General features: G+C 42.8%; 2 protein-coding genes across 7 annotated transcripts in view; both read right to left on the bottom strand.

The window, feature by feature from the left end:
* Positions 1 to 272: 272 nt before the first annotated feature.
* On the bottom strand, positions 273 to 6,935 carry COX18 (cytochrome c oxidase assembly factor COX18). The gene is made up of 6 exons (XM_080409869.1): positions 6,587 to 6,935; positions 5,215 to 5,315; positions 4,319 to 4,482; positions 2,877 to 2,989; positions 1,739 to 1,846; positions 273 to 603 (listed from the first exon to the last, which is right to left on the bottom strand). Exons 1-6 carry the CDS (start codon positions 6,872 to 6,874, stop codon positions 430 to 432), a joined length of 948 nt encoding a protein of 315 aa, XP_080265995.1. The 5' UTR covers positions 6,875 to 6,935; the 3' UTR covers positions 273 to 429.
* Positions 6,936 to 8,546: 1,611 nt separating this feature from the next.
* ANKRD17 (ankyrin repeat domain 17) overlaps positions 8,547 to 21,488 on the bottom strand; it is a 95,025-nt gene continuing 82,083 nt past the window's right edge. For 5 of the 6 annotated variants that reach the window (XM_080407960.1, XM_080407959.1, XM_080407964.1 and 2 more), the window contains 9 exons: positions 20,260 to 20,707; positions 19,697 to 19,852; positions 19,318 to 19,467; positions 17,128 to 18,776; positions 15,097 to 15,294; positions 13,830 to 14,078; positions 11,743 to 11,918; positions 11,244 to 11,408; positions 8,547 to 9,482 (listed from right to left, as the gene is read on the bottom strand). In XM_080407960.1, the coding sequence (XP_080264086.1) occupies positions 9,423 to 9,482; positions 11,244 to 11,408; positions 11,743 to 11,918; positions 13,830 to 14,078; positions 15,097 to 15,294; positions 17,128 to 18,776; positions 19,318 to 19,467; positions 19,697 to 19,852; positions 20,260 to 20,707 (3,251 nt within the window). In that variant the 3' untranslated portion in view covers positions 8,547 to 9,422. The remainder of the gene's footprint in view (positions 9,483 to 11,243; positions 11,409 to 11,742; positions 11,919 to 13,829; positions 14,079 to 15,096; positions 15,295 to 17,127; positions 18,777 to 19,317; positions 19,468 to 19,696; positions 19,853 to 20,259; positions 20,708 to 21,488) is intronic. The other variant, XM_080407961.1, reaches the window with a different exon arrangement.

Genomic DNA, 21,488 nt, shown 5'->3' on the forward strand with positions numbered 1-21,488 from the left:
TCTGCGCCACTGTCTTAATTAAATAAACCACTAACTACAGCATCAGACCATCTAGTCTTTCCCTCATCCCACAACTTGTTTGCTAACCCGTAAGTCAGATCAGCTTCACTACAAGATGGCAGCCTAGCTGAGTCACAGTTTTATTTAATATTCATTTGCACAATTCCTTACGACAATTCAGGAGGCAAAACTGTATTACTGGATTATTCTAACTGCAAAACAACCACCCTTGAAACAAAACTTCCCAATAAAGACACACTTGTGCTGAACAATCATTCTTCACAGCCAGACAGTCAATGCTTTATTTGGAAAATAAATATAATTCCAGCTGCAACTTTTTACAGTAAATAAGCACAGCTCAGTAAAACAGCACTACCTAATTACCCATGCAAGATTTGTGGGACAGCTCTTCTGACAGCTCAAATGACATCATTTCTTAAAGCTGTATTTGGTAGTCAAGGCAGACACTATATCCCTGTAAGGAGTATTAGAGTCAGATTTGGTCCTTGGTATGCAACACAGCCGACGAAAGGTTGGAGAACGCAGCAACAGGTTGTGCGAGAGTCCCACGAAGCTTGAGGACAGCCAGTACAACGACATAGACTGCAACGAGACAAATACAGAGTTCAGCTTCCCTAGACACAATGAAAACACTACAGTTTTAGGCAGCTATTCACGAACCACAACCACTGGCTGTTGCAATTTGATCCAAATCAATTTTCCTCACACAGGGCACCAACTGTCACAGCACAAGTAAAACTAGCAGGCTGCAACAGGGCTTTACCATCAGTCAGATTCTACTGTCCGTGCTGTTTTTCCATCCTCCTGAGGCCAGACCACACTGCTCCTTCTCTCCGCTACCTCTGGGTTCTTCCTTCCCCAGGCTCCTCCTCCAGCCAGCCTCTCCTCAGAGCTATTTAACCACTTAGCAGAACGAGCTACACCTGCACATCATCCATGTCAATCAACCCACTGCCTCTGAGGCAAGGCCACAGCTGCATGTTATCAATGTCAAGCAACCCACTGCCTTCATTCCTCTACAACTGGTTACTCCCAGTTATCAAGAAAAATAACTCACCTAACCCCACTTCTCTCAATAACAATAATGGCTTCCATTTCAAATGTATTTTTCACTCTTTCTCAGCTCTTTTGGGGAAAAAAAGTCATCTACTCTGGAATCTGACAACAGTTCATAAATTAATTCATATTAAACTTGCGTAAACTTCTCTATTTCAGACTAAAGGTGATGCGCCAAACAACTAGATACTTTGCTTTTGCTAACCACTGCAAAAATACCCAGAAGTAGAACACCTGGTAAAAATTAGAAGTGTTTTAACAAGATTATGGACAATTTCCTGATATAAGAACTATGCTGTTTTCTCCTTACAGTAAGCAAACACTTAGCAAACTTTTGTCTCTATATCCTTATATAAATGTTCCTCTCATGTCTGAGATCACAGAGAGGATACTAACCTGCTCTAAATGTCCTTCCAAGCCCTAAATTGCAAAAATGTAATTTAGAAACAGTAAGTCTGCAGATTCTTCCCTCTGAACAAAAATACTGTAAAAGGTTTATGAATTTAAATGCATGTGTACACAAAACATCTTACGTGTTTTAAGGCATGCTGTAATAGAGAGCATGGTCTATTAAACACACCAGGCATTTGGGTTGCTCTTGAAGCACTAGGAACATACCAGAGTCAGAGGTTAACAGATGCATCATTAAGACTGTACTTACAGAGGGGACCGTTGCAGCCACAGGGATCATTACTACTGACACCACTCGAAAGAAATTTGTAGCAAGCTTCTGGAACCTGGAAACGTCCATTTTTTGCGAAGCAAAGATCTGAAAGGGAGAAACCCACAGACATAAGGTCTTTTTGAAATGACTAAAATGAGAAAAAAAGACAACCATGGGGTTTCCTGTAACCCAGCACTCCTGTTCAGGTATTACTTTCATTTTGCATCCTCTGTTCCAATTAACATACTGCTACAGTCTTTCATTTAACATGTTTGAAGTTTTACATGTTCAGTCCTTTGTAGAAAATACTGTAACAACCCAGCAGAGCAGCTGACAATCATTTCAAGTTAAGGTAACTTTACACAGTCTGTCTCTTTTTCACATCTCCACATGCCAAAGCCCCAGCCTGAAGCACAGCCCTCGAGGAGAAGGCTGCCAACAGGAAACAGACCACAAATGGTTGATGGATAACTAAACGACAGCAGAATCAGGTCTACAGTCACATACGGACTTTTTTTCTCTAAGACACACTCTGTCCACATGACATAGAAGAAACTGGAGTAACAATGAAATCCACAGGGTTAGAGTTTGATGAGAACACCTGACATAAAAATCAAGAAGAAAAATATTTCCATCAAATTACCTCCAAAAACGGAAAATGGAAGACTTTTTTTCTCTTTTCTGTTTGTGTTGGTTTACCTCCCCAGCAACCTTTAAAAGTTAGGGATTTTTTCAAGTTTTTAAGAAGGCATCGTTAATTTTGTCCACAAGGTGGGGAGAAATAACTGGGCGGGTAGAATAAACCAAAACCCCAACATGTGCTTCTGGATGCTTAACACCCAGGGAGCTCATTAGAACATCATTCTAAGAGAAACTTTAGAGTCAAGACTAAATTTTACTGAGGCTCGGGTCAAGTATCCATATCACATCAGAATTTGTCATCTTTAAACAAGATACCCACATATTCAAATGCACACAACAAATTATTTCTGAGTGCTGCCCAATGCATTTAAAGCACCGATAAGCTGAGATCACCCTTACATTACTGTGTTTTATAAGTGGGTAACACTGTCTCACAGTTCTAGAAAAAAGAAATAATCCCTTTCCAATCATTCTGTTTATTCCATCAACGTACCTCCACTATCAGCAAATTCACGAGCCCAAGCAAAACTGGCAAAATCCACGTAGAATCTGGTGCCGTGAGGTCTGTAAACCACAACGCTCCTCCTGCTGAAAACTGTCCCTGAACTATAAAAATAAAGAAAATACGGAATTAAGTATGATTTGCTACCTCAAGCTGGTCAGAACTGTACCATGTATGACAACCAAATCATCCAAGCTTCTAGGTACACTTTATCTACACAGGTAATACTATTAAAGCAGGAAACTTTGGTTTAACAGCTTGCATGTCAAGGCATCCTGCTATCAACACAAGTAAAGAATGATGGGAGACACCAGGTGAGATCCAGCTTAGCTAATGACAGCCACTGACTCAGGTAAACCTGCGATAAAAACTAGCTTGATCTCAACCACCATTTTACAAGACAGTGAGGAAAATAACGCAATGCAGTAACCTACAGTAAGTACACACTTTAGATTTTGGAAATAATTACATTTTTCTTAGTAACCATATAACTTGTTGCATTTTTCTTTAGAACAGGGGTGCTCAAACTACGGCCCGCAGGCTGGATACGGCCCCCCAGGGTCCTCAGTCTGGCCCCCGGTGTTTACAGACCCTCCCGCCCCACCCCCGCCGGGGGTTGGGGGGGGAAAAACCAAGCAGCCGCAGATGGCTGCCTGCCACTTCATCCACACGCCGGCCCCGTTTAAAAAGTTTGAGGACCCCTGCTTTAGAAGAACAAACTATAAACTGTTTTCTACAAAATAAAAACACCCATATTTTTATTAAAAAAAACAACCCATGCATTCATCTTGCCTACAGTACTCCATTTGAAAATTCACATGGAAGAAAAAAATACAGATTAATAGGGAATGTGCTGTGGTACAGGTAGTATTACTTGCTAAATATCCCTGTCTTGTGAACCAGAAAAATCCCAAGACAATTCCCACCCACCCCCCAGTAAACCTTTCTTCAGAAAACCAAAAAATAATTAAATGCTCACACAGCCTAACAAAATGCCTCACATTGTTCCCAGAGCTCAGACTCTTGATACTGCTTTTGAAGAGGCATCCCGCAAAGCTCACAGCACTATTACAAATAACGAGAACATATAAGAAGAGACCAGTGATGCTCTGGATGCTGCAAATCCCTGCTGGAAGAGTTCAAACCAAAGAAAAGTACAGGTGGGGTCCAGACACAAGTTCTTTGATTACATGCAGTACAGTTTAATCCAGTACAACATGCCCAATGTACCTAATCAAAGCCTTTGAATTTTATTTTTATATTTATCCATGCCTAAAACTGTATTGTTTAAAAACCTAGCAGTGGAGTATTCTTTGTATCAGCTTATATGTCAAGCGCAGGAGATGGTGTACTTTAACCAAAGAAGCGTCTGTAAAAACAGCAATTGAATGAAAAATGACTGTTAAAAGAGTGTGTCTGTTCAGATGAATCACCTTCTGAGCTCATGGCACCAACACTGCAGTTGCGCAAAGCGAGGGACACGCAAACCCACATCGGGATCTGTACCCACACCAGCAACGTGGCTTTGAAGGGATGGCAGTTGTCTCGAATGTACAGCTCTGTAATAACCCTCCTCAGGTTTTTCTTAAAGTGGAACCTTTTAGAAAGAAAGAAAGAAAAAAAAACAGCAACCCAAACTCCTCTCACAACAGCTGTTACAGAATAACTTCTCAAATTCTGAAATAACACTCCCACAGGCTGTACATATCAAATGTGCAACTCTGGAAAGCCTGAGCCTTTCCTCTTCAGACATGCCCCTCTCCTTTGCCAACCCCCATCCCTCACAACTTTTGGCCCTATTGCTATAAAGCAGCTTTTCACAACAAAATTTCCAACCACCATTAGCAGTGACCAGTAACTTGTCTGGTATTTTATTTCACAGTGCTTTTTGTCTGAACTGGGGCATAACTACCTCAATACAGAGGCAATCAGCCAGTTGTGTGATCCCCAGTATCCCAGCCAAGATACACTGCTACTGCACCGCGTGTGGTACTACACCAACAAAGGAACAGGACCACAACCATTCACACCTCAAGTTCCAGCAATATTTAGGTACCACCATAGCTAAGGAAAGTTTACCCGCACATAAAGACAAAAAAAATTAAAATTCCTGGATTTGGCCCTGTAATCATAAATCTATCACCAGTCTGGAGCTTTAAAACAGATACAATCTGAACAGCAATACAAGAAACGCAAGTAAGTCATAGAAGCGGCAAGAAAATCTAATCTTCGGCTAATGGTAGAATCTTCTGTGGAACATACAGACTTTCCCTCCTGCTATCCTTCAATATGGAATGAATTTATAAGGTATATAAAATTGCCATCTTACCTGGCCACCTTTTCAGACCAACCCAGTTGCTTTCCACGAACAGAAACTTCATAGCGAAGATGCTCGGCTAGTTTTTTAATCTCAGGCTGCAAGTTTTCCAACTAGCTAAAGAAAAGGAAAAGTGTTTATGGACAGTTACATGAAACAACTGCTTCCTCTTCCCACCTGATACTGCACAGATATTAAAAATGACTGCGAAGGACAAGACACACATCCCTGAGCACCTTGTACCTTTAAGCAAAATAACATGAAAATACTAGTGAGAGGTGTTTACAGTAACAATCGAAGATGCTATCTTACTAAAAAATGAAATAAATACAGAGTTAGATTTTATAGTTTGTTTTGAATAAGAAACTTTTAATCTTCTTTCAGGAACTGTGACAAGATACTCAACAGAAAAGCCTTTAATGACACCTCCAAAAGATTTAAGGCCCAGCAGGATAGAACTTTGCAGTCACTGGAGTCACTATCCCGAGGAATAAGAGAACCCCCTACATAAGAATGTAATACTGTATTCACTTTTGCAATCACAAGGAAAGGAAGCGTTAACCGTAAAAACCAAAACAAACTAAAAAAACCCACAACCCACCGCAAACACACTGCAATAAAATTGTTTCTCGTACAACAATGCTCTTTGAGGGACCGTCACTGAAGAACCCGATGCAAAAACCACACCTGCATTTCCCAGCCCGACCTTCACCCAGGTGAACAAAGGCTCAAGGGACTCCAGCGGGGATGGAGCTGTAGCAGCTGTGCCAGCACCCCGGCGGCCCCCGCGGGACAGCGCTGGGAACCGCCCCGCAGGGCCGCAAAGGCTCCTCCAGCCTCTTCAGTAACTCCAACCGTTTTCCTCGCTCGGGGGGGAAGTTATTTGGGAAGCGCTGAAGGCTGGTTTACTTCAGGTTTTTATTGGGACGGCTTGGGCAAGCGCCTTCAGGCAGCGCACCACGGAAGGCGCCTTGCACACACCGACTCCTGCGCTAAAGCAGCTCCATTTCCACGCAGCCCCCACGAAGCAGCGCACCCCCACTCCTCAGTTTTATTCATACGTGTTCATATTGTATTACTTATAGGCCCCTGCCGCGGGAAGGCCTCCCGGAGCGCGGCGCCCCGCAGGCCTGCAGCCCGTGCCCCGGCGCAGGGGCACACGGCGCGCCAGGGCCACCCAGCGGCGGCGCCGTGGGGCGGGACACGCGTGGCACGGAGCAGCCCACCCCCCACCTCCGGCCGCAGGACACCACCGCGGCCGGGAGCCGCCGTCCTACCAGTCCCCCCGAGGGAATACCGCCCACGGCGGGCTGGAGGGCGCTAGCCGGGCCCCCCGCCCCGCCTCACGCAGCGAGGCCGCCCTCAGGAGGGGGGACGCACCCACCTTGGCCAGGAGGCGGCCCTGGTGCGCGGCCAGCGGTAAGGTGACGGCGGTGCGGAGCAGGGCGGCGCTGCACACGATGGTGGCCCACCAGGGCAGCCCGGCCGCCGCCTGCACCGCCGCCAGCCCCTCCTCCGCCCAGTGCACGGGCACCGACTGCGCCAGCTGCTCGTACCAGCCGCCGGGACCGCCGCTCCCCGCCGCTACGGGCGCGGCGGCCGCCCGCCAGCCCGGCCGCGCCAGCCGCCACATGGCGAACGGCTCTGCCCCGGGGCGGCGGCTGCCGCGCATGCGCCACGCGCCAGCGCAGCGCGCCCTCCCGGCGGCGCGGCGGCCATGGCGGCTGAGGGCAGCGGGACGGGCAGGCGCCGCGGCGGGGTATTCGCAGCCGCTCAGCAGCCGTGGGGCTCCTGCATCCCCCGGGGCAAGGAGACGGAAAGGGCGGGCTTAGGCCCCTGCTCTTTCAGCCCCAGGACTCCCACACGCACACCGCTCCCAGACCTACACCTACTTGCCTTCCTTTAAACGTGCTTTTCTTCTTCTTTTTCTTAAATAAGAATGACCTGCCAGGTCCCACAAGTATATATTCCTTTTTTTTCTTTTTTATTGATCGAATAGAAAGCATTACATTTGAAGTATTAAAAAAAAAAAAAATGTATCTGCGAGAGGAAAAAAAAAAAAATTCCTCACACAAGACTTCCAAATCCCCCAGGATTTCATTTAATCACTGATGCCCCACAGGTGGCATCCAGCCTATGCAGCCCTAGCCACAGCTCGAATATAGTTCGGGGTTTTTGTTTAAGTCAACAAAACACAGGTAAGAAACCACACACCCTCAGATGCTGCTTTCTGACCCACAGATGTCATGGTTGTAATAAACACAGACACTACTTCTCAGTAGGATTATCGCAGAATAAGACTGCAAATAATCCTACATAGCACTAAAGGCTCAAGCAAAAATTTTTATTAGAGGGCTAAAGGTCATAGTAAAGATTGAAAGGGCACTATTCCCCAACTCACACTATGGTGCTGAAGTGGAGTTTCAATTGTTTTTTCTTAGTTCTTTAGTCTGGTACCCATTTTGCTACAACCAGTTTTACACAATGCATTTGACATATTGACAGCTGGAAAAAGGAGCTTACTTTTATTTAGAGCATCACCTAATAGCCTGTATATGGACATCAATAAGCACAAACTTTCTGGACATCTCCGATATTACAATATTTAAAAGGCAATATGCTTCTTTGGACAAGTGGGTTTGTTTTTTTTCTTCTGGCTTTCCAATGAGTACCATAATAAATATAAAATAACACTTCTTAAATTCCAGCCTTAACAGCAGCCTGTTTAACTCATCTGGGATATTTCTTCCTCAGATTGTATCTCTCAGGAGATTAACTGTTGCCTCCAAGTGACACGGCAAGGAAAAAACAAGCTTTTCTTCAGCCTTCCTGCATGTAGAATAGCCAGCAACAGATCACACTGGCCCCCACTTGTCCTGCACAAAAAAAATATATTCAACTTACAGATTTACTACTTTAAACTAGATGTACACAAACAGCACGGGGATCCTGACTGGAGCTGCGTATCACTGCTGACCGAGCCTGGCCTCACAGGACCCCAAGGCTTCGCCTCCCGCTACTGCTGTTCACTCCGAGCAACTGTAAGCAAAGGTGACAGCTCCTGACCATGACTATAAGGAAATTCTCCCTTGGAACAAACCTTCATGGGGCAGGGACCCAGTTCAGAGTAAGACATTGTCTACTAGAACTTATTCTGAAATAAGCCTTCCTTTGGAGCTGGTTTTCATCAGTGAAGCTCTGCTAAAACTGCAAAAGTCTCATTCCTGAACTAACACACAACAAGGATGCACGTTCTGAAATTACTTTTGTTGATAAAGAAAGGAACCAGAGGAACAGAAGCTTTGGGAGCGCTCATGGAACAGAACAGACCTTGCTGCATGAACCCAACTACAAGAATAATTTTTAATAGATGCTGCAGTGTGATACATTTAACCCTGTTTCCTGGGCAAGTAGGAGAGTTCTCAGTGGAGACAACTCTGAATATGCCAAAAGGCTGTTGTTTTTCTCAGGTGCTTTTTGCTGAAAAGCCTTTGACAGAAGGAAAATGGAAACTCTTTATTATCTGGTTACAATCGATGTATGCCTTCTCAAAAAAAAAAAAAAAACACAACACAGATTTGGGAAAAGCCCTCTGATAATGCCCATTGTTTTTTGGTTTGTTTGTTTTTGGTTTTTTTTTGTGGTTTTTTTCTTTTATAATGTACTTAAATTACACAAGTAGAAAAGTTATGCTTATTAATAGTTTAATGTATGAAGGAAACATCCAGATTTCTGAATATGAAGGTACATATCTCACATTAATTTAAGTCTACATAAAGTAGAGCCTCTATACTGACATATTGAAATTTACTTTCTGCTTAGCCATTTGTTATGTAAACAATTGTACATTTATTTGCCATTCTAAAACTTCAGGATCAAGTTTACATAATTTTGCTAAATTTTCTGTGTTTGCTCAGAAGCAGTTTACAGTACTAAAACCAACCAGCCAAAGAACAGCTTCAACAGAAAGTTATGTCAAAAAAAAAAAAAAAGGAAAGGAAAGGAAAGAGTAAAGGCTAACTAAGTTGAAACGTATGATGGTGGGGAATGGGCGGTCACAATGTTCACAGAAAAAGGTCAGTTAGTAAGTTCTTCTGCAAAAAGCCTACACACTTCAGTCAAGCACATCAGTAGAATGATCTGGGAGCACATAAACTGTTTCTGCCATTTGTGTTTTCCTCTGCAAAAAAGGAATCTCAAGGCTAGCAAGTTGATCCCACTCAGCCAAGCTGGTTCATATGCACACTGTTCATGTGAGGTGTCCAAGTTCCAGTCCACACCTGAAAGAGAAAGTTTCATTTAACATCAAGCTTCAGGGCTGCTCAAAACAGTTCCAAAGCCAAAAAAAATCACTCTGCAGTGCTTACGGTTTTCACTACACCTAAGGCTCAACATCACACCACATTGCAATCACTCAAACTACAAAAATGTTCCTTTCACCACCGGTTTTATCCTGCTGCAATTCAGGTAAGAAAAGAAGGAAATGAGGTTTTAATCCTTCTGCATGTACTTTTTCACCATGGCCAAAGGTTCCATCTTCCTCCTCCTTTCTACTTCGGGCAAAAAAAGTATTTCCACTCAGCCTGACTGCCTTCCTTCATAGCAATGTCAAGGACAGAAATCAATGCTATTTATGCCCACTAGATCCTCCATCATAGCAACACTGATCTAATACATGTTTTACTGTTCCATGGGAAAAATGTATCCCTTTAGACCCAGTGAAGTAAGTATTCCCTCTGAACATGCCAGGTCTGTTCTCAAGGCAAATTAACAGGATTCTGTTCACGTGCAAAATTATTTGCAAGGACAGAAGACCTCCAGCTTTCAGACCAAGAGATTATCTTTCCTCTCTACCTTAGGAAGTTCTGACAACCAAGAACTTGATTTCTGGCACCTTGAATTATTTTCCCCCAATGCATACTAACACCCTCAGCTCTGGGAAAACCCAAGTATAACAAAGCAAAGCCTTCTTTGGGGGACAACGTTTTCTCACTAAACCAGAAGTCACCTCATAACCGTCATGAGCCACTTCAGAGCAACATGTGAACCATGGCCACACAACAGACTGCCTTCTCTTCTGCACACCTACATGATCTGCCAGAGCTGGGAGCTGCTCTTTGCAGCTTGGATGATGCCCAAACAAATTAAGTCCAGAAATATCTTTGTTTAGTAGCAGTATAACAGGGTTCACTGAATAATTAAAAATAAAGACAAGATATAATGTAACAGAGCTACTGATGTTCCATTACAGTATCAGTTGCTGGCTGAGTACGAACAGGAGGTTTAGGAGAACATAATCCCTATACCTAAATTATATTTAGCTGACAAGCCTATAACCCAGGCAAGATCAGTGCAGTGGACAGAAGAGCTACTTAATCCCTTCCTATGTGAACTCCTAACACAGTAAAGATGACACACCTTTCAGAGCCCAGCAACAATCCCTTAGACCTAATGCCGTTTTCCCTTTTGGGGTATGGAAAGCTTACATAACAGCAAATAAATGGCTTTTCTCAGAAACACCAATCAATTGTGTTTTCCAAAATGCAGAACTGAAGAGACAAATCATACGATCATTTTGAGTAAAATACAGTGTAAAACTATCTTTTCTACCCTGACCTGCCTACAAGACATCATCAAAAGAGCTGATCTACAGTAATTAACCCAGTGTCTACTTTGACTAAACAGGCAGCTTCTCCAAGCTCAGCTGGAAGCCAGCTTCCCAGTTCTCAAGCACAACTATGTTCACAGAGCACAGTAACAGCAGCACACTCCTTTGAAGTACTTTAACTCAGCGATGTCAATTTTTTCTTGGGACAACCTACATTATTTTTGGAGAGATGACTAACGTTTCAAAGTTGTCAGTAAGCACGTACAGCACTCAGTGCTGCACTGAATAGGCTGGTTTTATCAGCCCTTTAGAGACAAGTACAAAGAAGAAACACTACAGTGTTATTTTCATGTATTCTAACAGCTACTATCTCATCTTCACCACACTTTCTTACATTAAAAGAAAACTGAGAATATAAAAACTGAAAAATTACCGTCTGAGGCCCGTTATTTTCTGTGGAATTTGAAACCATCTTTATCAGCGAGTTCCAAGATGGGTCAGCAGCATGAGGCCCATTAAATATAGGGCCTCCAGTACCATCTGTGATGGGGGCTACAGGAGGAATCATTGCATTCCCATACACAGAAAAAGGCATGCCCTTAGGGGGAGGAAAAAGCAAGAATCAGTACATATTCATAAACACTGCTACTATTGCACTTACAGAAAGACAAAAGGGAACTCATGTTAAAAAAAATTCTGTCTTAAAGCTGTAATGAAATGCCCGAATTTATGAAAAACCTTTCTATGAATACTTATTACATCACAGACAAGTTATTTTTTATTAACTAGCCCTCATGTATTGCAGAGGCATAGATTTAGCATTTTAGCTTACGCATGCTCAACCACACTGTGAATGATACCTCTTGTGTTTTTCATCTGCCTCACGCACTGACAGGTAAATCAAGTGGTACCGTGCATATCAAGATCATTACCCCAACTTTTGGGAAGTCCATGTATCCTGCAGGAACGGGCTGATGGAATGTACCGGAAGGCGTTACAATTCCCGTGCTATCTCTCTCCATGGCTTGGTGTGAGAACACCCCTGGATCAGACATTGGCCGGTGAATCATGTGGCTCCCCATTCCGCTGTGACACCAGTCCACTTTATCTAACACACAGAAGACATGCCAACAGCATTGTATGTGACACTTGCGAATCATCCATTTTCCAGCCTAAACATCTGCACACATTTATGTCTGTGACATACACTCAGCTTGCAGTTCCTGCACATCTACCTGCATTAAAACTTAGCTGCATGTGGGGCAGAGCGCAACACAAACGGCACCTGCGTGCTCCATGGCAGGAGCCCCAAGCCAGTGCAAGGAGTTTTCAACAGTTATATGCAAGCACAGTGTCACCTCTGTGACATTCCTTCATTTGAGAGGCAAAGCTGCCATTTCTGCTTTTTCTCCAAAAACCTAAATTCTGTGCACATTTGATGCTGTCAAAAGGGTATGTACACTATGAAGACTATTTGTATTTGGTCCACTTCATTACCATTCTTTCATGAATTATGTAATGAACTAAGAGACAGAGAAGTACTTTTGAAAAGCAAAACCAGAAAACGACCACCTGGATATGTGTGCTCATGTTCTAAATACATGAATTTATCACAGGCAGTTTGGTATTACTACAGTTCCAACCTCAGGCATCCAGAAAGCCAATTTTTCAAAATAAAACATACAGAAACTATATTTGAAGGGGTGGAAAAGGAATACAGAAACATTTCTAAAGCATCCTAATACTCAACAAGAGAAGAGCCAATCCCATTCTGGACTGAACATCTAAATGCTGGAGTAACTGAGTAAGCAGAAGGCAAGCAGCATTGCAGAACCACAGGCATAGAGTGCAGTTTTTACACCTATGCAATGAAAGTAAACATACTCAATTTCTAAGGCCTTAATGATGAATAGCATCTCACTACACAGATGGGGAAAAGACCACTAGTGAAGTAAAAAAAACCAAAACAAACCAACAAACACCACCACACACACAAAAAACCCCAAACCAACACACACACATTTGGATACATCCTATCTATTTTGTATTTGGGGGGAAAAAGCTCCAGGGCAGCACACTCATCACATGCAAAGCATATACACAGTTAGTCCCTTAAGCTGTTCGGACTCCTCAGTCAAGCCGTGGAACAGCTTGTTCAGAGGCTAAGAAGTTTCCATCCCTGAGGTTTCAAGATCAGATTGGATAAAGCCCTGAGCAACCCAGTCGAACCACACAGCAAATTCTTTTTTGTCTAGAGGTCCCATCCACCACGGCCTCATGATTCTCTCCCCCTCATTTGAAGCAAAATAAATCCCCAAACAAACATGAAATCCCACAAAAACAATTTGAAAAAAATCAGCACTTTCCTATAAACTGCATCCAAGACTCTTGAAGTGTTTGCTGAGAAAAAATGTCCCATCAGTAACTTAAGTTTTTTAAGGAATTCTGAAATATTGAATACTATGGGAGTATAGGAGAGCCAAGAGACTTGCATTAGTAAAATGAGAATGGTATGACTGGAAAGAACAAAAAACCCCACATATGGGCTACTACTGATTCATTAAAAAACATCAATTGCACAATCCTCAGCACAAAAAGCTCCACCTTGGCTACAAATTAAATATTAACTCCTGTTGTACAAAATAATCTATCAACAGAAATAAAATATACAGTTATCTCAAGACATCTTTATTTCCCCTCTTCTTAAATCCAATGATCCTCACATAGTGCAATACTGTAAACCTTGTGATTTTATTTTCCCTGTTATTTCTTGCTTTGCGTAATAAGCCTTCACAGCCAGGGTGCTTCAGAAGCCCTGAGGTTTCCTAAGACCTTGGCTAAGACACAAGGAACCTGACAGGAGGGCCAACAGAGGTCCCTGCTGCAACTCCTTCAGAAAGAGCACTCCTAACATTTTGCGGCACTCGCTTCTGCATCATCCTTCAGCTCCCAAGGCAAGTTAAGAAAACACAGTACTGTGGTCATTGCAAGCGCAGGGGCATCTGTTGACACTACGTACCTTGATTGCCACCTATGCCTTCGAAGGACCAGATCCCACTATGTCCCACTGGAGCAGCTAAGTTGCTTCCAATAACAGATGGAGTAGACGTTCCAGTTTGTCTAATACGTGCAGACCGTTCAGTTCCAATTGGAACAGGAACTTTTCTGTCCTGAGAAACATTACTGGGTTTTTCTGATCCCAAGGACACTGCTGAAGGAGTGGGAGATGGTGCTCTTACTCCCGAAGACACCGACTGAGCAGGAGATTCTGCAAGAGGAGCAATGACAACACTTAGTAATGGCATCCACATCCTCTCAGGTCACCACAAACCTATCCTTTAATGTCAAGCCATACATCAAGCAAGTGGGAACAGGTAGTTTGTTAATGGCAGACTCATACAGCAAACACTTCAAGATAATTGTAACAGTTTTGCATTCACACATTCACTATTGATTTAGTTTAAGTAAAATTATTATCATGCCCTGTCAGTTACTGAACATGCACCCCAACCAATGACAACACATGACTCAAAATCTGAGCTAAGCATTACTGTGTATCAGCAATAGGGGGTTTGAAGATTATATCCAACAGCATAGCTGAAATAAACCCACACTGTTGGGCTGGTTTGGGTTTGTTTCTTCTTGGTTTATTTTTGTTGTGGGTTTTTTGTGTTGTTTTTTTTTAATTCTGATTTGTTCTCTGTGGCGTTTTTGCCAATAAAACAGACTAACACGTTCCCTGAATAAGCCAGCACTCAAGTTTGTTTTCTGTTCCAAAAAACCTCCGCTGCACAGCCAAAACTGCAGGGGCCAAATGTGGAGGAAGGTACCAGAACTTGCCCTAAGTATTTTCTCCTGGAATGTGCTCCACATTTTAAGAACATGACAAAAAATAAGCAATCACCACCATCGAGCTAGCTTTAGTAAAATACCATTACAAAGTTTTAACAACTCACACTTGGAATATTATCTTCAAACAAAAAAACCAACCTCCTCTTTCCAAAATGACTGAAAAGATGTCAGATATGGTAACAGGCCAAAGTTAACTGCAGCAAGAATAAGGAACTCCTCAATAGCATGACCTTAGCTGCTAAAAAGTCACACTACAGATCACAACTTGCACAAGGAAATTTTATCTCAAAACCTGGACTGCATAAAGGTATAAAACATACCTAAAAATGATAAAATGAACAAAACTAGGCAAGCCTACCTAAAAGAGGCAGTGCATAAGGCCACTTCATTTGTACACTAGCTTCTCAACTACTTTCCCACTGACTAGAACTCACCATTTGATGCTGATGAACATGGAGGCAATAAACTAAGTGGGGAAAAATGCTGTCTGTTAAAATTAGCAGCTGCAGGTGCTCCGCCAAGAGGTGTCCCAGGTGCGTACATCTGACCTCCCGAAAGGTTTGAGGCAAAATTACCCAGGTGTGTAGAAGAAGGTGTTACAGAAGCATAGGGTGAATCCATACTGACAATACCTATGAGAGAAATTGGCACAAGTGACTCCCACTACTCCAAGATCTCCATGAAGAGGTTGCCCATATCATGGAAATAAAGAAGGAAAACTTTTATCCCATCAGTTGTTGGGGGGAATTTGTAACTATTTTCCAAAGAGAACTGCAAGTCTTATGCTTCATACTCTCTGCAAGTCTTGACAGCACGTGGCAGTTCTGCTATATATATAAATAATGATTCTCATGTTATCATGCAGGTACCTTGAATGCAAATAATTAAAGGAATGTAATACACATTCTGATGTAACTGTACATCAGAAAAGTAACGGAGCATTTTATTAACCTGTCAATTAAATGTTTTAGATTTAGAAAGTATGGTCTTGTACCAAGAATGGTGGAAATAACAGTAAAGATTTGAAGAGTTTCTTGCTGTTTTTTTATTTGACAGAACGATATCTATATACACCATGATCACAACGCTGAGGTGTTTTTTCCCCCAATCCAGGGATACATTTTAACTTGCTTAAGAAAATGTTAGTTTTTAAGACCACATCGCACCAATTAGACAAGAACTACGACCCCCTCAATATTCTCCTCAATGAAGAAAGGGAAAAATAAAAACTTAGGATTTAAAGTTTCAAGAAGTATTACGGAAGCCTGTTACCACCCAATTGCTGTGGCACTTGCTTTACAAGTAGGAGAAAGTTGCGAGTGACAAAAGATTTGAATTTGTAGTTTTAGTTAGGAAAAATCCCTTCACTGGTGACAGGCAGAAGAGTAAAGAAGTAACAGCACCTGCTTCCTCTGCATCATCTGTTACCAAGATCCAACCTCTTATTTTTTTGCCAAATTCTTCAGGCTCTCAGGGGCTACTTTCCTGCAAACTAACGTAATACTTGCAAATTCCATAGACTCTGCCAATCTAAATGATTGTGCCTGCAGCCTTCCAAAAGGAAAATTGCTGAAGTAACAGTAGGACTGCAGTTAGAGCACTGCTTTTACTCAGGAACCGACTGGCATACTCATGTGATACACAGTGTACGCATGTGCTGAAGTCAAAATGCTAAGTAGTATATTAAGCTGACAAAGCTCACAGAGCACGCCTCAAAAGCTACTCAACACCATGGTATTTAGAAAACATGAAAAATCTAGCTGTTATATGTCTCTATTCATAAACCAAACTACATAAAAAACTTGCAGGTCCTACTATAACTGGCACAGATGGTACAAACTGAGTGTGTACTTTTTGGAAGCTACAGAACAAGTTCTGTGACAAACCCTTGGCCTCTGTTTGTGCAGAAGGCTAAACATCTCACTAAAAAAATTCAAGAAGCCAATGAAATTAAGTTTTTTTGATCGAATTTAGCAGTTAAGAGAACACACCTCTTATTACAAGTTCACATCAAAACACAATCTTTTTTTATCATCCTAACACTTTGAAGATGCTGCATACCTTTCTGCAGCCTCAGGACAAGAAGCAAGTTAACGCAAACTAGAAGAGTTATTAGCTGGTAGTACAAAAGGGAGGTGGAAACAATACTGAAGCATTTTATTATTTTGGCTATTGTAGGAGAGTAGATTGGAATGGCAAAAAGAACGCCTCAGCTTGGCTGTTATCAGGTTCATTTGCTGCAAAATAATTATTAGATTTGGCAGGTGGCACTTAAAAGGAAGATGAACTCAACTCTGCTTACAGAAACAAACTACCTTACAGCACCCTTTTGGTGCAGAGCAGAGTGATTTCCTAGAAACTACCACAAAAGCTGGGGCATGGAGAGTATTATGCATTCAAATATAAAAATCATGCAGCAGTTACCATTTAAGTATATTAAGGTGTGAATAAAAACACAGGCTTACCTGAGGGACTTGGAGCTGGCCTCTGTAACGGTGGCCTAAAACCTGGGGCTTTGGAAGTATCTGACTGATGTAAAGGATCTGAATTTGGCAAAAATGAAGACTTTCCTGACAGCATAGACTCCGGTGTTGTCTGAGATGAAACAACGGAACCACCCCAGAAGGCATGAGCAGATGTAGGACTGTTTTCAAACAACGTACTAAAGGGCCCAAATGGTAAAGTAGCACTGAAATTGTTACCCATCGACTTGTTTGCTGGATGGGCTGAATTCTGAGAAGCACTTTGTGTACTTAAGGTAGAAGGAAGCTGCACTGAAGAAGGAACGCTGTGGGGCCTTTTGATGTGATTAATATTGAGGACCGCGACAGAAGAATTTTGCACAGCAGCTGAATTCTTATGGACGCTACCAGTTCCATGGACAGGCGGTCTGATGGCCGGGGTTTCCATCTTAGCTGCAGGCTGAGAAGACCCCATTGAGGTCTGAGACATGGGGTAGGTCATCGGGGCATTTGTTGGACCTGCCACAGGAGCAGATGAGCTTGTCGCTGCTAAATTTGGAGGCACAACCATTCGAGGATCTGGTGCAGGAACCTGAGGTTGCTGAAGAGGGGGTCTTGCCTCTTGCAGAGGAGCTCCTGGAGGCTGCTGATGAGCAGGGTGCACAGATGAGCTGCCGGTACCAGAACTGGGCTGCCTACTGCTGGTTGAGCTGCTCGTTTCCACTGCTGGCGGACTACCCACTTCTGGATCAGACGAAGGTGCACCTTTATTCGGAGAGGTCGCTGCGCAGTCAGAAGGACTGCTTCTGGAAACCCCTGCTGGCTGTGCAGGAGGAGAAGGAGATGAGGGAGAAGATGCAGGGTAGTGTTCTTTGGCAGTAGGAATTGGATACGTGGCATTCGTAGGTGCTGTGCTCGTGTTACTTGCTGTGGTCGTCACTGTGGTCGTTGTTGCGTTTGATGTCTTCACAACCGTGACGAAAAGCTGTCTTCTGACAGAAGGTGAACTTGGACTGCCATTTGCAGAAGAACCAGGCACAGTAGAAGCCACTGAACTTGTTGTAGCTGTTGGACTAGTTGTCAAAGTACTTGCTGAATTCACCTGAGAACCACTGCTGTTCTGACTGTTATGGCGAGGCACCATGTGAGGTTTCGGCGAGTTGGTAGCTCTTGCAGGGCTCAACGGCCTAACAGGGAACGGACCCCATGTGGACTGAGCTGGTGGGAAAGTACCTCCAAAATGCGTCATGGGCAACCGAGGTGGACGGATTTGCTGGAAAGTCTGAGCAGCGAGTAAAGCGTGTGCAAACTGTGGAGGAGGATATGCTAATGGAAGAGAAACTTGGAAACCAGGCCGCACATTATTCACTGGGTTCTTAATGGTTTTGTGAGTGGATGCTGAAGAAATTGCAGGCACAGTGAGCGCGGAGGCAGTCTGAGATGTTGACGAAGCAGCTACAGTGGTCACTTTGATGCCCACGAGAGAACTGTTAGCAGCTGTAGTGGCGGCAGGTGTCGAAGACCCTATTTTGGAGTTTGCAGCCGAACTTTTCAAACGATTCTTTGGAATGAGTTCATCAATTTCTTTATCCGGATCCTTAATCAGAGCATTGATCAACTGTGTGGCCTGTCTTGTTGATTCCGTGCCACCCCTATAAAAAGGAAAAGGAAGGGAAAAGGGAAAGTGCATCTAAAGCATCTGCATACATTATAGTGAAGTACCTCCAACACATGACCCGGCCAGTCTTCTGTCATGTTAACACAGATAGAAAAATAACTCTCTACCTGAAGACCGAGCTTGGCATGTTACTGCTGCTGACTATTTAAGCAGTTCCAGTTAAGAACTTGTAACTCCCCAAAACCCCAAATGGTTAAAACTTCTACTTCTCTAAATATGCCTACAGATTTAGCCATGTCTAAACACAGAATCCTAATGCTTATGCTCCACCTTGTCTCGTAAGTCTTCTTTTGTACAAACACAATGGTACCAACTGGCAGCTATTCTCTGCTTTCCCACCCCATTAGTCTCCTCTGCTTCAAAGAGCCGACTGCCTCAAAGCAATCTAGCTGACTGTCTCAAAGCTATCTTTCAAGGGACAACAAGGTCAAGCCTGTTGGGTTTTTCTACACAAGGTAAGTGTTCTACAATGAAAAAGTTCCCACAGGAATGACCAAATCAAGTAGCCTGCTTACCTTATTGTTATTATTCTATCTCCAGTTTTGTCCTTTTGTTTGTCAATGTCTATGTGTGCTCCTGTGCACTCGCGTATCGCATTGATGTTACATCCTCCTCTACCAATAACTCTGGAAATCACAGTCGATGGAACAGAAACCTTCTTGGATCTATACAAAAAAGAAACATTAACTGAAAGTGCTTCCATAGCATGAAGCAGCAGGCAGGCTGGTTAAAACAGTGTTAAAATTTGTAATTCAGCCTATGTAGCAGAGATAATCATGCAATCTACCAGGTCCACTTAGAAGGTCATTCAGTAACCCCAGAGAGTGCTACACTACATAAATCATTCTGAAAAAGGACATCAACAAGGGGGAGTTAGGTGAATGTTTTCCTTACCTTCTCACAACTTCCTTCCATCCTTCCTCCCTTTTCTGACCACGTTTAGGACTAGCAATGGTTAGCTTTCCATTTGGAGACGAAAGGGGAGAAGGACCCGATTTTGTGCAAGTAGACAAGGAATTACTCGTCACTTCACTAATAACTTCAGACAACCTTTAAAAGAAAGAAAATGCTATCGTTATCCAGACAAAAAAAAAGAAGGATGACTTGCATTTTGCCTGTTCTCCAGCCCCCTCCAACCGTTTTTCTCTTTTAGCATAAGTAGTACTATGTTACTAAGTAGTAGCTTGAATTGAGATGCTTACATCTCAAAATACTCCAACAATTCCCCAATTCCACATCCACAATGATGTTTCTTCCTTCAGAACCTCCTACTAAGTTCAAGTTCATGCTGCAATAATGTTATAATGTTGATACTCCTTATACATGCTAGACCATGTACACTGCCTCATCCACTTCCTAACTGATTTAAGAATGCAGGTCTATACAGGCATGGGTGCAGCACTCAATTGGAGGGCAACCACCACCTTAAGATGACATGTGTGGCCACAGCAACTTACTTGATGGATGATTTGCCAGCAACTGCTTTCCTCTCATCCTTTGGACAAGTGACAAGAACTGATGGTTGCTTTTTGTTGCTTTGTGTGTTAGTAACAGCTGTGGAAGAATGATTGTCACTTTTGTGGCTGCTGTTGCTATTGCTGCTTTCATCGCTACAGCTGGAAATCCTCATATTGTCACTATCACCACTTTCACTAGTACTGCTGCTCTTCGATTCACCATTCACTTTTTCTGGTTGGCTATAGGAAATTGGGAGTTGATCATCAAATATGATCTGAACATTATCTGTGGTTACTTTGTTTTTCCTGTTTTTTCTTTTGGAGCTTGTTGTGGTGATGGTATTATTTCTCTTCCCATGGGAACCTGCTAATGTTGTCCAAGTTGCAGATATACCTATGGTGGTTGTAGTGGTAGCACTAGGAGGCTCCATTGGGACCTCTGGATCATCTGATGGAAGAGTAAAAAAACAGTACCAATTTAGCTGGCTTGAAGAAGCTTGTGTGGTTTTGTTTTCCAAGTCACACCAGGCCTATCAAATGACCCATGAGTAACTTTACAAGACTCCAAGAAACATGCAGAACCACTAACTGTGTGGGCCTCTGTAAAACTACTCTGTGTGTCACACCGTAGTGCCTTTTCCCTTATTTATTCTAACTCATATAGAAATTCATTCTTTTCTTGGAACAAATGCAGTAGCAATTTAACAAATGTGAAATTGAATTCAGGCACAGGAAAATAGACACAAGCAATTAGGGGCCATAAACAAGCATATGAGACAACAGGAAAAAATTGTCATGTCTTCCCTTTCTTTCAGCATAACAGAGTGAGGGAACAATCAGTGAAAACCATTTCTCAGTACACCACACAACTCATTACCACAAGATACAGAAGAGCCAGGTTTTGATCACTAAGAAGAGAATGATGCATATTTGGAATTTCTGTATTGCCAGGTTTTTTTCAGCTAATTGTCATTGCAATTCTGTCTGTAAGCTAACAAAAAGTAACTGACCTGGTTTTAACTTTTGGGACCTGGAATGAAAAAAAGAAAGCCAACACCATCCCCATGGTAATGTTAACCCCTAACTCTCACCGAAGCCATCATGCTAATCTACAGGCTTAATGGAAAAGGTGAACAAAAGGAAAGCTCAGAAGGTCATAAGCAAACTCGATTACAATTTTTGACAGGAAAAGCAAGTATTTAAGACTGGGAGTAAAAGGAAGGTAGTAG

This window comes from Falco punctatus (assembly GCF_963210335.1).
Source record: "Falco punctatus genome assembly, chromosome: 1".
Taxonomy (NCBI): domain Eukaryota; kingdom Metazoa; phylum Chordata; class Aves; order Falconiformes; family Falconidae; genus Falco; species Falco punctatus.